General features: G+C 30.5%; 1 protein-coding gene across 1 annotated transcript; it reads right to left on the reverse strand.

Annotated features, from left to right (window-relative positions):
- Positions 1-912: 912 nt before the first annotated feature.
- Positions 913-2898, reverse strand: LOC133307468 (transcription factor DIVARICATA). Its single transcript, XM_061507977.1, has 2 exons — positions 2369-2898; positions 913-1485 (listed from the first exon to the last, which is right to left on the reverse strand). Exons 1-2 carry the CDS (start codon positions 2737-2739, stop codon positions 1152-1154), a joined length of 705 nt encoding a protein of 234 aa, XP_061363961.1. The 5' UTR covers positions 2740-2898; the 3' UTR covers positions 913-1151.
- Positions 2899-16712: the final 13814 nt, after the last annotated feature.

Here is a 16712-nt window from a genome sequence, read left to right on the forward strand (position 1 = left end):
TTTAAGATAGATGGAGAGGCAGAAGGGGCTTCTTTTCTATATATAATAATCAAATTTGTTTCCATGAAGAGTACAAACAAAAGTATAGAAAAACAAAGCAAATTTACTTGAAAATAAAGTGTAGGGTGCTGGCATATCTAAATCCTCCTACAAAAGTGGGAAAAGAAAAGAGGGGATTCTGCCCAAGTGTTAGTCTGTTTACAGCTACAAGAGATCTGGAACTCGTAATAGCTTTTACATCTTGTTCTTTAGAATAAATCTGATATTTAGACATGATAGAAACTGATTTTATTCTGAATCATAGGTAATGGGATAAAAACTTTTGAGGTAAACAATTATTATACTGTGATACTTCGATTTATGTGCAATTTTTTTTTTTTTTTATAAATGTGAGACTTACCGTTAACTCACAACATAAAAATTCAACTCTGATGTAACATAAAAAAATCAAACCTCAACATTGTTAATATGTTCGGCTACTAAATCGTCGCATTTGATTTGACTTTTACAAAGCCCCTTTCAATTGTTTTATTTCGAGCTACAAATGGGCTCTAACGTGCTATTGTTTTCGCGAAGTTTTGTCTTTAGCATGGAAAAAGAAAAGGCTTAAGGAGTATAGTAATTTATCAAACCATAGGGGAAAATTTAAAATTTTGAAATTTGAAACGATCTAAGTGGGGTCAAAATCAGTAAAACAACGAGCGTCTTCGAAACCGGTGCATTAGTACACGTAAAAGGTCAGCAACGCGGTTCGTTAACTTCAATAAGATTCCAGGCTTTTACTATTAAGGAGCCATCAAGAAACATCAACAAGAAGACGTTTTGATTGATGTTTGCGGTTGAATGCATAGTATGCTTTCACTCAACTGAACAACTGGCAAGGTAGATGGTTCAATACTTGAATACGAATTACAAATGAGTAATTGAATTTAGACACTGACAAAGAATTTCCATCGCTGTTGAGCTAAAAGTTAACTATTTGTTTTCACTACCCTCCATTGGTCACTAGTACATATTATATGTGATTCACAAACAAAATAAATTCAATTAGCAATACTCCTAATCACTCTGTCAGCTAGCAAAACCACAAACTTTACAAACAAGAAACATATACTGCATTATGTACAGAAACATGCGGCTTCTAGCATTCTTTACATCTCAAAGCCATAGTTTGAATAACCAAATCTACCCATTTGATCTTGCAAATTGTTTGATGGGTACTGCTGCATTTCTTGTGACGGCTGCATTGAACTAGTAGGAGGAGGAACCCAATTCTGATCAATGGGCACAGGCACTGAGTTACTGTCCACTGTGGTTATGTCATGGATGCTCGATCTTTTCCTCTCTTTCTTCCCCGAATTCTGGCGAAGGAAGTATTTCTGGGCATGGCTAGCTACTTGAGTTGGTGTTCTTGTCACAACAACATTTCTTGAAATGCTTCTCCAATCTCCCTTGCCAAATTTGCTGAGCCCAATGAGAAACAGCCTGTCATAGAAAGATATCATACCAGCGACCATGAAATTAGCATTGCCCTTGACCTTCATATATCAGAAACAAATAGTGGAAAAGGGACCAAGCAGAAAGAAAAAGAGAAAAAAACAAAAACAAAAAGCATCAAGCATCCAGCAAAGCGTTACTCCCCCAAATCTGCAAATATACTAAGGACGTAAAGCAAACCGAGGTTGCGCCATTGACCCATATAATCAGAATGCCACAAATTTGAATGGTTAATTCAGATATTTTTAAATGGTGTCGCATGCATTTTTATAAAATAATTAAACATACACAGATAAATACCCACATTTTTTTTAACTGAATTAACATGTAACGTAACAAGAAACCGTGAAATTGAAGGTCTAGACCATCTTCTAATGCATGACATTCAATAAAATATCGCAATGCAGATATTTGATAATAAATATCTCGACCAAAATTTCTGTTTTTTTTTTTTTGTTTTTTTTTTCTAATTCAGTTTCTTCAGCAATCGAAATTTTAGCCGTTAGCCGACAAGCAACAAAAACGCATTGTTAGAAACCAAAGATGATAAAGTTCATGGAATTAAAGAGAACTCGGCCTATTTACTGTGAAACCAAAAGTCAGAGAGTCATTGAATTAAAGAGAACGAAAATACTCAAACAAATTCCTCAGATTGTATAAAAAGGTTTAGTTATCAAGGAGCTAAACTAAAGCATCAAAGGTCAAAACAACATCAAACAGAAACCCAAAATTGATTTGAATTTTTTACTATTTTTTATCCAAACAACTCTGAAGAACAAAACCCCAAACTCAAAACCCCAAACAACAACAACAACAACAACAACAAAAAACGTAAGGCGGAATCGAATTGAATTAAAATTGTTTTTCATACCTGTGTTCCTCTTCAGTCCATGGAGTCCCTTTCTTCCTCTCGTTGTCGCCATGCTTAGACTTGGACCCGAAAGATATTTGATTAGCAGAGTCCCATGAGGACAATCCACCAGCAAAGTCATCCGTGTAGTTCGGCACCTCGACCCGACCCGAGTCGATCTCGAACACGTCGTGAACCAAGGCATCATAGTGGTCCCTCACCTCCGCCGCCGACTTTCCCGGTACCTGCTCGGCGATCTTCTCCCACCGGTCAGGCTGATCCTCCGGCACCATCAATAGAGCTCGCTCGAAGAGCTTATCCTGGTAACGAGTCCACTCACTCGGCTCGGCTGGCTGAGTCGGCCACCGCGTCGTGCTTGTCTCCGGAAACATCCTCTTTGTCGTTTTCTTAGTTGAATTCGAAACAAGGTGTGATGTGGTTGTTTCGTGTTCCAATTGTTTGTTTGTTTGTTTTCGCTGACTGTAAGAAAAAACGGAGAGAGAGAGAGAGAGAGACTCGCTTTCTAGGAGATTTGGCTTCTGCGTTTGGTGAGAGACTTTTACAAAACGCGATTTATTTATATAGAGAGAGAGGTGAAAGAAAAATAGTATTTTAAAGCTATTTTAATTTAGGTAGTGTTTGGGAAAATCTGTTTTGGTGGGACCAACTCATCAGGTCTTCAATAGCAACACGTTTTTGCTTTTTTTGGATTTTATTTTTCCTTTTCTTTGTTTCCTTGTGATGCTGTACAGTGCAAACTAAGAAACTTGGAGTCCTTCTTTTCACCTGTTTTTGGAAAATAATAACTATTATTCATCACCGTTCTATTAGTGATAATAAGCCATTTCATAAAATAAGAAATTTTATTAAATTTTCTTTATCTATTTTTTGGTACAATATATTTATACATTTTCGTTGTGTACAAATTGTCTAGTGATATGTTTGATGTTGTTGATGAGTCTCTTTAACGGTTGTTGAAGGCTGCTCTACATGTTTGAAGGTGTTAAAGTGTTGCAGTAGAATCTAAGGTGAGAGAAAAATATGTATTTTAGAAATTATGTTAACACGCAATCTACCTGAGGTGTTACATTATAACCCAAAAATTATATTGACATTTAATCTAGTTGAATTGTTAATTTATGCCAACATGCAATTTGACTGAGGTGTCACGTTATGGTTTGAGAATTTTATTGAAGTCTAATTTAGCTAAGTTGTTATATGAGCATATGAGAATTTACGTTGATACGTACCTAACTGAGGTGTTATGTTATGAACCGAGAATTATGCCAATACATAACCCAATTGAGTTAATATATAATGATTGAGAATTTATTCTGACACGCAATATGTTGAGGTGTTATATTTCGGCCAGATAATTCATGATGACACGTACTTGATTGTTGTGTTACATTATAGCCCCGAGAATTATGTCAACATATAACCTAGCTGAGTTGATATATGACAACATGTGAATTTATGCCAACATGCAATATGTTGAGGTGTCATATTTCAACAAAAGAATTACACCGACACGCAACCCAGCTCAATTGTCAAGTTATAATGTGAGAATTTATGCCAACATGCAACCTGGTTGAGTTGTCATATTATGAATTTATGCTGACACAAAATATGGCTAAGGTGTCACATAATGAATTGAGAATTATTTCGACATGTAACCTGATTTAGTTGTTACATGATGATATGAGAATTTATGCTGACACATACATTGCTTACATTATGGCCATTCCAACACGTAACCTAGTTGGGTTGATATATAACGACTTGAGAATTTATGTTGATATGTACTTGACTGAGGTATTACAATATGGCCAGAAAATTATGCCAACACGTAACCTAGCTAGGTTGATATATAACGACTTGAGAATTTATGCTGACATGTACTTGATTGAAGTATTACAATATAGCCCGAGAATTATGCCAACATGTAACCTAGCTGAATTGATATATCTAGCATGCAATATGTTGAGGTGTCATATTTCTACCGGAGAATTATGCCGACACGCAACCTAGGTCAATTGTCACATTATGATATGAGAATTCATGCCAACATGCAACCTGGCTGAGTTGTCATATTATGAATTTAAACTGACACGTAATATGCCTAAGTTGTCACATTACAACCTGAGAATTATGTCAACACGCAACCTAGCTGAGTTGTTACATGACGACCTGAGAATTTATGGCGACACACAATATGTGGAGGTGTCACATTTTGGCCAAAGAATTATACGGACACACAATCTAGCTCAATAATCTTATCATGATATAAGAATTCACACCAACATACAACCTAGATGCATTGTCATATTATTAATTTATGGGGACATGCCATATGAAGGAAGTGTCACATTACGGTCCGAAAATTATGCCAACATACAACCTAGCTCAATTGTCACATTAAATTCATATACCAATACATTATGAATAAGGTGTCACATTAAGCCGACATATGTGAAAACGTGGCAGAATGTTTTTCGCAGTTGACAATTGAGTCATCCAATTGAGCCTAATTGCGAGCAACAAACTGATCAGAACAATTTTAAACTATCATTTGTATTTAGGAGCTTTCTCTTAAGTTCTGAACTGAAGCTTTTCATTGTAGTGTGCTCTGTCTTAATTGTAAATAAACTTATTCTTTTCTTATGAGCAATGTTGGTGCTTTGATTGCTAATTGATTTTGTTTGTTAGAGCTTTCCATAGCAATCGTGTTGGTGTATATGTAGGGCAATTGAATGGGACTCTTGAATGGCTTCTCTTGTTTTAAGGGAGGATAGTACCTGTTAACTCCCAGAGATGTTTTGGCTTTACTTATTTCTCAATTTGGCTTTTAAAACAAAAATGTTGAGGATAAGCGAATATAGGAAATGTGCATTTTATTATAGTTACTGAGCGACGAGTGTTATACCAAATCCTGACTACAGTAAACCTTGCGGGTTTGTAGAGAGAGAAATGTGTCTTCGTATGACTTTATCTTTTTCTATAAAATGACCTTATTAGTCAAACCGACATCAATAAATTAGTCCTTAGGCAAATAGAATCTAACTTCAACCGTTTGTAGCTTAATGGTTGTTAAAGCGAATTTAACTTCAGAATCTTTTTTTGTTTTCGGTGTGATTTATCCATAGGATCTACATTAATCTATTTCAGCTAACATTGAAAACTCACTTGATTTAACAATCATATATATATATATATACATACGGATAAGGTTATAGACGTCCACTTCCTGAAAGCATTGACCTCACCATCTCCATCACAAAGGTCTTTGGTAACATTCTTCTTAAAAAGCAGGATACCATTCCAAATCCTCCAAAATAGGCCCAGCCCAGAAAGATTACGGTAAAAGTTAGTACTCAAATCTGATTGATGTTAGGTCACTAATTATATCTTTTTCATCCACTTCCAAATATTAATCTAACGTGGAAAGGTGTTTATAAGTCTTTTTTTTTTTTTTTAATGTTGTGATATTGTTGAAGAGTCTTCTAATTAGGGGTGCTAAACGAGCAAGGGGTCTTTGGCTCGGCTCGTGAAGGCCTGAGTTTACATGTCTAAAATTGATTGTTGGATCCAGGCTTGGACTTGTATAAAAGCTCGTTTAATAAAAAGGCATCAGGCTCCAATTCAAAAGCTCGGCCTTAGAGCCTCTCAGGCTTGCCTAATATATTATTTATTTATTTATTTTTTTAATTTTTATACTACTTGTGATAGCCCTCTCTCTTCTCAATTCATTTCATCCCATTTTATTAATTAAGCAGACTTTTTAAATGATTTTGTTTTATATTATGCTATTTGGATATACATTAAATTTATGAATATTTATGGAATTAGTAGTGTTGTTGATTGTATATTTTGTTTAGATAAATTTTTGTTGTCTTATTTTTTTTAAACAGGCTAAACAAGACTTTTATTTTTCGTAAATGAGTCAGGCCACAGGCTGATATTATATTCGTAACAGGTAACAGGCTAAGGCCAGTCTGACACATTTGAACACAAGCTCGGCCCGTTAAGACCAAAGCTCGGCTCGTTAACACCCATACTTCTAATGGTTATTGAGGGTTGCTCCAATTACGCAAGAGAAAGGTGTCCTATTGGATTATTTAAGACAAGGGACACGTAATCTCGCTAAGGTGTCATTTTATGGCCCAAAAATTTCGACAAATAAGTATTTGATTGTTAATTTTTTTAAAAATAATATCAAAATATTAATTCTTTGGTTAAATTTTATTACAAGTAAAAGTTAAAGGGGAGAGTTATACTTACCACCAAGTAAGTTTATCACTTTTATAATCGATTTCATCACTCTTAGATTAAAATTAAATCTAATGGTTCATAATTATTTCTTATAATCTTAATTTTTTCTCTCATATTTTCTCTCTCTAGGTTTCCATCCCCTCTCTCTAGGTTTGAGAATCACCTCTCTTTCCATCATCGTTGATTTATCCGTTGGTGGTATGTTGCAACCCAAAGAAGAGAGCAAAGGGTTCTCTCATATTCTGGTATTTTGGGTGCGTATCAAAGGGACTAGAGGATGAGAGTGAAAGGAGCAGAGAAATCGATATGGGAACATGTATCATGAAAATGTTGCCAGCGTCCTAGTCTGATACTTTTTCTTCTAGAATTTTGGATTCGACATCAAATTGAATCTCATTATGCTTATTAGGACAATTGTCGTCGATGCATTTTGGCTAAGTTTAGTGCCTTCTCTTCAAGATTAATTGAAAAAAAAATACGAATAATGAATCAAAGCATACAACAATGGAATCCGTTTATCAATTAGAGTACAAAATATATTCCCTTGTGAAGAATGAATAATGAATTGTATTAAAGAGAGAATTATCAATCAGCGTAGAATAATGAATTGTTCTAAAAGAATCGCGATTTCTCAAATCTATTCGGCCACGACGGAAATAATTGACTTAAGTATCTGATTATTCACCTTAGTGAGATATTTTTGCTAGAATTGAAGATCAAAGCCCTATAACGATAAAGAGAGAATGAGAGAGGTGATTCTCAAACCTAGAGAGAGGGGATGGAAACCTATAGAGAGAAAATATGAGAGAAAAAATTAGGATTATAAGGGATAATTATGAACCATTAGATTTAATTTTAATTTAACGGTGATGAGATCGGTCGTAAATGTGATAAACTTACCTGGTGATATTGCCGAAGTATTGCCGAGATCCGAGATCAGGATCTTGTTGATTGACTTCTGCACAAAGGCTACTTAGCCAAGCTTGGGAGAACCGAGTTCCAAACAAACACCTTGCTCCCATAGATACTATTTGATTTAACTTTTTCTCAATTTGGCTTTAGAACAAAAAAAATGTTGAGGATAAGCAAATTTAGGAAATGTCCATTTTATTATGTTTACCGAGTGTTACACCAAATCATGACCACTGAACAGTGAACACAGTAAACCTTGTGGATTTTTTAGTGAGAGAAATGTATTTTCGTGTGACTTTATCTTTTTTTATAAAATGATCTTAGTCAAACCGACATCAATAAATTAGTCCTCCAACCGTTTGTAGCTCTTAGTATAAAATAAGGTTTGATAATATAATTGCATAAGATTTGATATTATAAGATCTGATTGTATAAGACTTGATTAAATTTTAATACTATTTTGCGTTTAGTATGATATTGTATAAGATAATTGTTGACGAACTCGGCAAGTGCACGGATCGTACAAGTAATAAAGTGATAAGAAAGTTGTCGATCTCACGAGGACAGATGATCAAGCAATAATTTATCTATTTAACTAGAGTTGGATCGATCATAAAAGGATTTCTTGAGAGTACTGTAATTAAATTAAAAACAGAATTTATAAAATTATTTTTGGTTTTTAATATTTTAGAAAATAAATTCAGAATTAATAAACTAAATTTGGTTTTGAGTTTTAAATAAAAAGATGTAGTTAGGATTCAACTTCCCCAATGATTTCTTAACGAGTTTGCCTATACTTATGATTACATTCAAGATCAAATTATTAACAACTCTTTCTATGATTGAATAAATCTCAATCTCTTGGTAATACAATCCTTTATTCTAATCCAAAGCCTAATCGCTTAGTACTTTTTCATAAAATAATCATTAACGCAAGAACCTACGGTTATATAATTCATAAGTTTATCCCTAGATCATAATAATTCCAGCAATCAATCAATCAGAATCATACACCAACATCCCTACTGTCATGCACGACTCTAATGCTCATTCAAGACTGGTCAGAGCATAAATAAGACTAGGAATAAATATCAGATTGATTGCATAATTTAAAAGCAAGAATGTAATTCATAAGAAATAAGTTAACATCAACTAAGATCCCATTGGTTCTGTATCTTCCTAAATACTAAAAGTAACTTAGCTATGCATAATCATAAAGACAGAATTAAAATATACAAAGAAACTATAAAAATTCATAAAAGAAACATAAAATCCGGTCTCCACGGTGAAGCTTTGACCGTTTCTCCTCTCCTCTCCTCAGGTCTGAAACGAAGCTTTTCCCTTCTTAAGTCATCTCTGGCCGCCTCCCAGCCTTTGTCTGTCGCGTCCTTCTTTCTTCCCGTTTTAGAATTATTTTCACGGTTTAGCTCGCGTTATATTTAAAGAGAAATTGTGAGCTTCTGAGTCTGAACCCGCACCCTGAGGAGCTCGCTGAAGCGAGCTGCTCAGCGAGTAATTTTCTCCTCTTTGCTCACTCACTCGCTTGAGCGAGGGGTGAAGCGAGCTTTGTTATGTTGCTCGCTCACTTGCTTGCTTCAGCGAGGAGTGGAGCGAGCGTGACCAAATAATTTATTTTTAATTATTTCTTTATTTTTGCTTCATATCCTCCGGATTCTTCAGATTGCAACCGCTCTCTCATCATTATCAGGTTAGTATTTTGTTATTTTAGTATGAAACAACAATAAAGATTAGGATCTTATCCATTTGTTTGCAATTTTACTATCTTTTAATATTTAATTAATTAACACTATATTTTTAATTATTTTAATTATTATTTAAACTCTTTTTAACCATAAAAACATAGTGTCTTGGACACTTATCAATAATATCTTCCAATGTTTTAAAAATTAATATATTAAAAAAGTTTATTTTAATATATTAATATTGAAATGATATATTTGTGCTTGTAAGCAATATTAATACATCAACTCTTATCAGGCATAATCTCACCTCTGTAGGCTTGATTAAGTTATACATCATTTTGATGTATTAAAAGATTCTGTTGTATAAGCTTATATTATATGATGGTAACATCAAACAACTGAAAATGTCATAACGTATAATATAAGCTTATACTATCAAGCCTTGTACATCACACCAAACACGCCCTTAATAGTTGTTAAATCAATTTTAACTGCAGAATCTTTTTAGTGTTTTTTGTATAATTTATCCATATGATTTACGATGTTCTATTTCGGCTAACGTTGAAAGCTCCCACTTGCTTTTGTATACGGATGTTATAGAATAGAATTTTTTTTTTTATATTTTCCTTTTTTAATTTTTTAAATTAAACTTTATTTCGGTTTAATTATTATACATACAATCCACTGCAATAATAAATATTTCTTTTTTAATCTGTCATTTTCGGGTGGTAGCCTAATACAAGATTGTTAAAATCAAAAATTTAATAAAATTGAAGTGGGGTAAAAAAATCGTAAAACATAAAATCGTAATATAAAAAAATCATAAAAACATAAAAGCATTTGAAATATTGATAAAATTATTTTGAAGATAAAAAAATTATAAAAATATAAATCATAATAATAAATCAAGATTTTCTAATATTAATTCACATACGCAATTTTAGTACATTAACGGCATAATATAGCATCGAAGTAGATAAGATTGAAGAGGAATAGATTTAAATCTTCAAACTATGCTGGATTAGTTACTGTCAGAAAAAGAGCGTGTCTCATCTAATTTACAAAGGCTGCTCAGCAATATTGGAAGATTTTTTATTTCATTTATATTTTTAAATAATACTGATGAGTAGAGTTTAATTTCGTAACAAATGACACATAATAATTACATATTTAATCTAAGCATATACTAAAAATTTAAGTTCTATTTACAAAAAAAAAAATAAAAAATTTAAGTTCAAGGGGTCAGATTCGCCGTGAATAAAAGTTCAAATAGTTTTCCCGAAAATTATATATGCTGCCACGTAATATCAAGGTATGAAACGCGTCTTCCACTCTGCGCCTTACAATGCATAACCTGGAATTATCCATTCCACATGATGCGGTCACATCATAACATCTATCACTTTTTTTTTTTTTTAAGTTCCGAAAATATTTTCAGATATTTTTATTAGATTTGATGTTTGTCATTTTAAATGACATAAGTTATGTTATTTTAAGAGATACATAAAAAATGAAAATTATGAAAAGAAAGTGGGTGCTTTTTTTTAATTTAAATTTTAAATAAAAAATATTATTTTGTGTGACATAACTTTATGTCATTTTAATTGACAAATATTTTTTCCATTTTTATAATACTAAACATACGGTACATTAACTATCAAATAAATAAAAATAAAAATTCATCCAACCCATTTATTTTACTTCTCCTAATGTCACCTAAATTTTATTTTTGTCCTCAAACATGTTTTTTGTATACTAAATATTAATGTATAATAATTAAATAAATAACATAAGAATATAAAATTGAGTTAGAGTTTAAAATTTGGATAAAAAAATGAACTCATGATAAATTTAGTTTTATTATATATCAAATCTACAATAAATTGGATTCTTATTTAAATATCAATATATAATAAATAAAAAAGATAAGAAAAATAAAAGAGTAATTTACTTGATTTTATAGTCAATCTCAAATATATTTAATATTTATTTAAATATGTCAATATAAAATAAATAAAATTGATTTTATTTTGTATTGAATCCTATTAATTTCTATATTTTTATTTTTATTATTATGAATTATATATTGTGAGTATTTTTATTCAATCGTATAATTTTTATGAAATTTTTCCCTCACGAAAAATCTTGCCTTTGTTCGGAAATATAGGGTTTGTTTGAAATTAGTTTCCAAAAATAGTATTTTGATTTTTAGAATAAAAAAATTCGTTTCGTAAGACCTGTTTTGCAAAAAATTTAAAAATTGTAATTATTTTTTATTTTTATAATCAAATTTAAAGAATATTTCTCTGTATTATTTTTGTTTCCTGTTTTAATTTTTAACTTTTAAAATAAAAGCAAAAAATATAAAAAAATAATTGTTTTCACGACTGTTCTACAAAACAATTTTAAGAAGAAGAAAAAAACGAGAACACAGTCCCACAATCTCATACTCTTTAGTAATTTTGTTCCAGAATTACAATAAGGTGATCAATCAACCTTTACGTAATATATTCTTTCTTTATTTTGTTTTCTTTGTAAATAATATGTTGAGAAATTGAATTTTCTAGATTCAATATAAAATGGAATAAGTTATTTTACTTATATTTTTTATACTTATCTTATCTATCATTTTCTAACATCATTAGATTAAGATTTTGATCTAACGATATTAGAAAGTAATAAATAAAATAAGCATAACAAATATAGATAGGATAATTTATCCAATATAAAATTGGGTTGATTTATGCCACCTTCTCACTTAATACGCCAACAGCGACATGAATAATTTTTCACACCAAAATGGTGGAAAGTCAACATTTTTTTTTTTGATAAACGAAAGTCAACATTGCTCAAGCTGATTTATCCCATTTGGTAATATTTTGTTCTTAATTTATATATGTAGAGAATATGTTTTTTTAGCGTACTGAATTCTTAGTGTGATTTAAAAAAAAAAATTGAGAAATTGATTGAACTTGACTTCACTTATCAACATGTACGAAATATATATATATTTTTGATAAATAATTTTATAATTATAATTAATAGGTAAGTAAATTTTTTATCGGCATGATACATATAAATAAGCAGTAAAAAACTGCGGACCAAATATTTTTTCACATGGTTTTTCATTTTGTTACATTAACTCCGAGACAGAATTTATTTTATTATGGTTAAATAATTTGGGAAATATCATGTTGTAGAAAACAAAAAATTTATTATGTTATGAAAAAGACAACGAAGGCCAATGCATCTATCACGGCCCGGTGTAGCGGGAACCATCCGCTTCGTTCTCTGGTCATGAGGATCAAGGTAATGGCCAGAAGAGATTGGAATATTGAATTCTCCCACACATACAGGGAGGCCAATGCAGTTGCGGATTGGTTGGTATCTTTTAGGGGTGTTTGTTTCAAGTTTTTGAAGACGATTACCGGTAATCCTTCTTTGGTAAATGTAATTACCACGTTTGGTAGAAGGAATAAATTACGATTCCCGGATATCCAAAGATTACCGGTAATTTGATTTATAAAGAAAAGTCACTATTCAGATTACCAAAAATAATATGGTAATTCGGAATACCAATCAGAATATCAAGCAAAAGGGAAAGCACAACAATAAATTTTGAGACAAAAATACTTCAATACACATAAAAATCTAGACCCAATCTATCAATTACAAAAGTAAAAATAGTTTGGGGTTATTTTTGTAAAATAACCTCATATTCCAAGTCATATTTCGTTCTAAACCAAATATGGAATCAGTAATTTTTACCCAATATTCTCGGTAATATTTTAGCGAACCAAACACCTCTTTCGTAAGATTCCAAGTAAACTCAATTTCTACTGAATTCCCATTAATCATGATTCTCGGTCACCAAAAAATTTCTCTTGTACCAAACACACCCTTAGAGTCTACAATTGGAACTTGGAGATCTTGGACTCTCCCCATGTGGAGTGTTACCAATTACTCTTGAGAAACCAGATAGAGGTTGTGTTGAGATATATAGTCCCACATTGATTGTGTGGACAACTAATGTGACCTTTATAAGGCCTTGGGCACTCCTACCCTTTGAGCTAGCTTTTGGGTGGTGACCTCAAGGTGGTTCTTAACATAGTATCAGAGTCTCACTGTCCCCCGCTTTAAAGTGGAATTAAAATAAAAAAGCACTAAAAGGTAAATCAAAAATTAGGTGTGGACAACTAATGTGACATTTATAAGGCTTTGAACACTCTCACCTTTTGAGCTAGCTTTTGGAGTGGTGACCTCAAGGTTCTTAACATAGACTCTCAGAATGGTATGAGTTTGCTTGTTTTTGTTGTCTTTTTCTGTTTTGCTTTTCCTTGTAATCCAAAAAAAAAAAAGACAAATCAATTCATTGAATAAAATGTCTCATCACTATTTTTAATACTATATATACTTTATCTTTTTCTTAACATAACAACAAAATAATTTCTACAAAATATAATCCCCAGATAATTTTATGTTAACTCGCACAAACATTCACTTTCCTGTTTTGATCAATGACAAATGGGACACAAGAAAACTAATAAAATCATTAAAAAAATGTTTCCAGAGTACAGCTTTAAGTCTTTAACAATACCTTTGGGAAACTTTAGTATTATATATAGAAGTAGGATATTTTTACTAAGAGTATTTTCTACTACCACTTCATTATCACTTTAATTATTATTGGATTCAAAAGTTATTTTTTTTCTCTTTTTTCATTCAATTTTTTTTCTAATTCAATAATGATTAAAGTGGTAGTAAAAATAATTGGTAATATAAATATCCTAACTCTTATATATATATGATCTCAAAATTTATAAATTCTTATAAATTATATTATGTATTATGGGTAATACATATTATTACATATATAAGTGATATATATTACCCATTACATAATATAATTATAAGAACATGTAAACTTTGAATTCGTAAATACAATGATTCTCTATGTCTAATGTTGGCCCAATTTTATTTTGTGAATTCTCTCTCGTTGACTTGTAATCTTAAATATTTTTCTTCTGATTTGAGATGGACTAAAATATTAACTTAGCAGCGAATTTGTGCGTCACGTGAATATTTTAAGATTATTTCATTGTCTTGTGATCAATCGTGTGCTGGACAAATGAGCGTACAGTGTAAATTAGTAAGTAATAAAGCTAGTCACTTTCTATCCGTACAAGTACTCTTAATTAAAATATACAAAAAAAAATGTTACCAAAAAAAAAGAAAAAGTGAAAAATATGTAAGAAAAAAAAATTAATTTGATAATTTTCTTTGGAGATATTTAGATGCTAAAATATATCAAAATAATTTGTTTATTACAGTTTACAAACTGTTTGAAACATTACAGTGGCGGAGTTATTTCAAGAATTATTCTGACAATTAACTTCATCAGAAAAAATCTTATAACTAATAGTATAGTTATCAATTATCGTTGCTCTTTCCTACAAAATACAAGAAAATTAATATTTAAACATTTATACAAAATAAGAATTTTGTTTGATAAAAATATGTACAACAAGTATCTAATGTTACTTTAAACAATTTTATTTAATGTCCACCGAAACAACATTATTTTGGGATTGAAAAATTAAAAAATTAGAATGATAAAGACTATTATAACCCTGAAATAAATTAAAATTACAAATACATTATGATTTCTAATCCAAAACGACATCGTTTAGATAAACATTAGACAAAATTGTCTAAAATAACTTTAGAAAAAATAAACTCTAAAATATATATGGAGAAGAAAACTGTTTTTCTTGTTTGGGATATTAATACAAGGGTTTTATAATTCTCATGTTGAAGGAGAATTGAAATCTTATGTTGTAGAGATAAAAAGCATGTGGACCCATTGTTAGAAAAAATTATATGTATGACCATGTCAGTACGAAAATTGAAGGGTGTGTAGGAAAATTTTAATTCACATGTTGAATGTGAATTATAAAACCCTTAATACAATGTATTTTTCTTTTAATTCAAAAAATATATTTATTTAAAATTATAATCTATAATATATAATACATTTATTTTTTTATTTCTCTTTCTTTTCATTTTTTATATCAATATAAATATATTTTAAAAAATCATATTTGAACTTGTATTTCCTATAATTCCTTCTCTAATCGTAGCAATATTCTATATCTCATTGATTCTGAATGAGAAGTAGAAGTTCTTATCTTCAAAAAGTTGGCAAGTTGTGTGATTAATGATTAATCTACGAAGATTGTTAAAGTTGTTATTTTTTAAATTTCAAATAACAAAATTAATATTATTATTATATAAAACTCAATGCATACAAATGAGGCTAATACTGGCGTAACTCAAGTTTTTTTGTTTTTTTTTTTAACTTATTTTCTTCCAAGTTCATGTTCACTCACCTGATGCATCCTAATTATTTTAACTATTTATATTCAAATTTATAAAAATTAAATCAAATTTAAATTTCACTTCTAAATTATAAAAACATTTCATATTTTATTAAACAGTTATATATTGATAATTTTGATTTTAAAATTTTAAATAAATTCAAATTGCAAATATACTTAATCATTATACGAGACGTGAACCAGTCAACCAGAATCACACCTTATTCAAATGATTTTTAAGATAATAAACATTTTATAATAATACATAAGTTCTAAAGCTATTGTTATGGAAAAACGTATCTTTTAATCAGAAATTGTAAGTTTGAGCCTTGAGTTGAAAATAAATAAAAAAATCTTAAGAGGGCCACGTTTATAATATGTTAAAACTAATTAAATAATCGATAAATTAATAAATATATCAAGTAATTAATCGAGCAAGAAGTTGATAAATCTAAAAAAAAATTGCTATTATTTACATAATTTCATTCATTATTCCTTTTATATTCTTTCCGTGCCTAGTTGTTAAAAAAAAGGAAAGGAAAGGAAATGATTCCTTTTATATCAAGTAATTCTTTCCTCTTATTTTTAAGCTAGAAGCTACTTATAAGCTAAAGCTAAAAATAAGAGCTTAAAAAAAGAAGCTAAAAGTTGTTTGGTAATTACATAAAAAATTTAGCTTAAAAATTACTTAAAAGCACATGTTTCAAGAAAATTATTTCTCTCTCTATTTTTATAACTCTTCATTTAAAAGAAAATCACACAATTCAAGAAAAACAGATAAGATCTAAAAAAAAGCTCCTCCTAGGAGCTTTTAGTTTTCAGTTTTTTTCTTCTTTATAAAAAATGAACTTTTCATAATAAGAGCTTTTTTCAAAACCTGTTTGACCTAGCTTATACTTATAAGTAGCTTTTAGCTTAAAAAAAAAATCCAAACATGCACTAAAAAAGAAAAAAGAGAGAGGGGAGATGAAGGGGTTTTTGGTGAGGTGCGGGGCGTGTGAAGCATTGTGGTGTTGTCCGCGAGGGGTTGTAGTTGTTGTAGGACAATGACACGTTAAAGCACGGGTTCTTTTAAAAGCCCAGTGCTGATGAAGCACCGGT

Source organism: Gastrolobium bilobum, unplaced genomic scaffold (assembly GCF_033153095.1).
Source record: "Gastrolobium bilobum isolate Gb01-03AN ecotype WA unplaced genomic scaffold, APGP_CSIRO_Gbil_v1 utg2836, whole genome shotgun sequence".
In the NCBI taxonomy this organism is placed as follows: domain Eukaryota; kingdom Viridiplantae; phylum Streptophyta; class Magnoliopsida; order Fabales; family Fabaceae; genus Gastrolobium; species Gastrolobium bilobum.

Excerpts from the sequence above, each read along its gene's own strand:
- LOC133307468 (XM_061507977.1), bottom strand. The coding sequence starts at position 2,739 with ATGTTTCCGGAGACAAGCACGACGCGGTGGCCGACTCAGCCAGCCGAG. Across the intron at positions 1,486-2,368 it reads TGGACTGAAGAGGAACACAG|GCTGTTTCTCATTGGGCTCA; the intron begins GTATGAAAAACA and ends TTTCTATGACAG.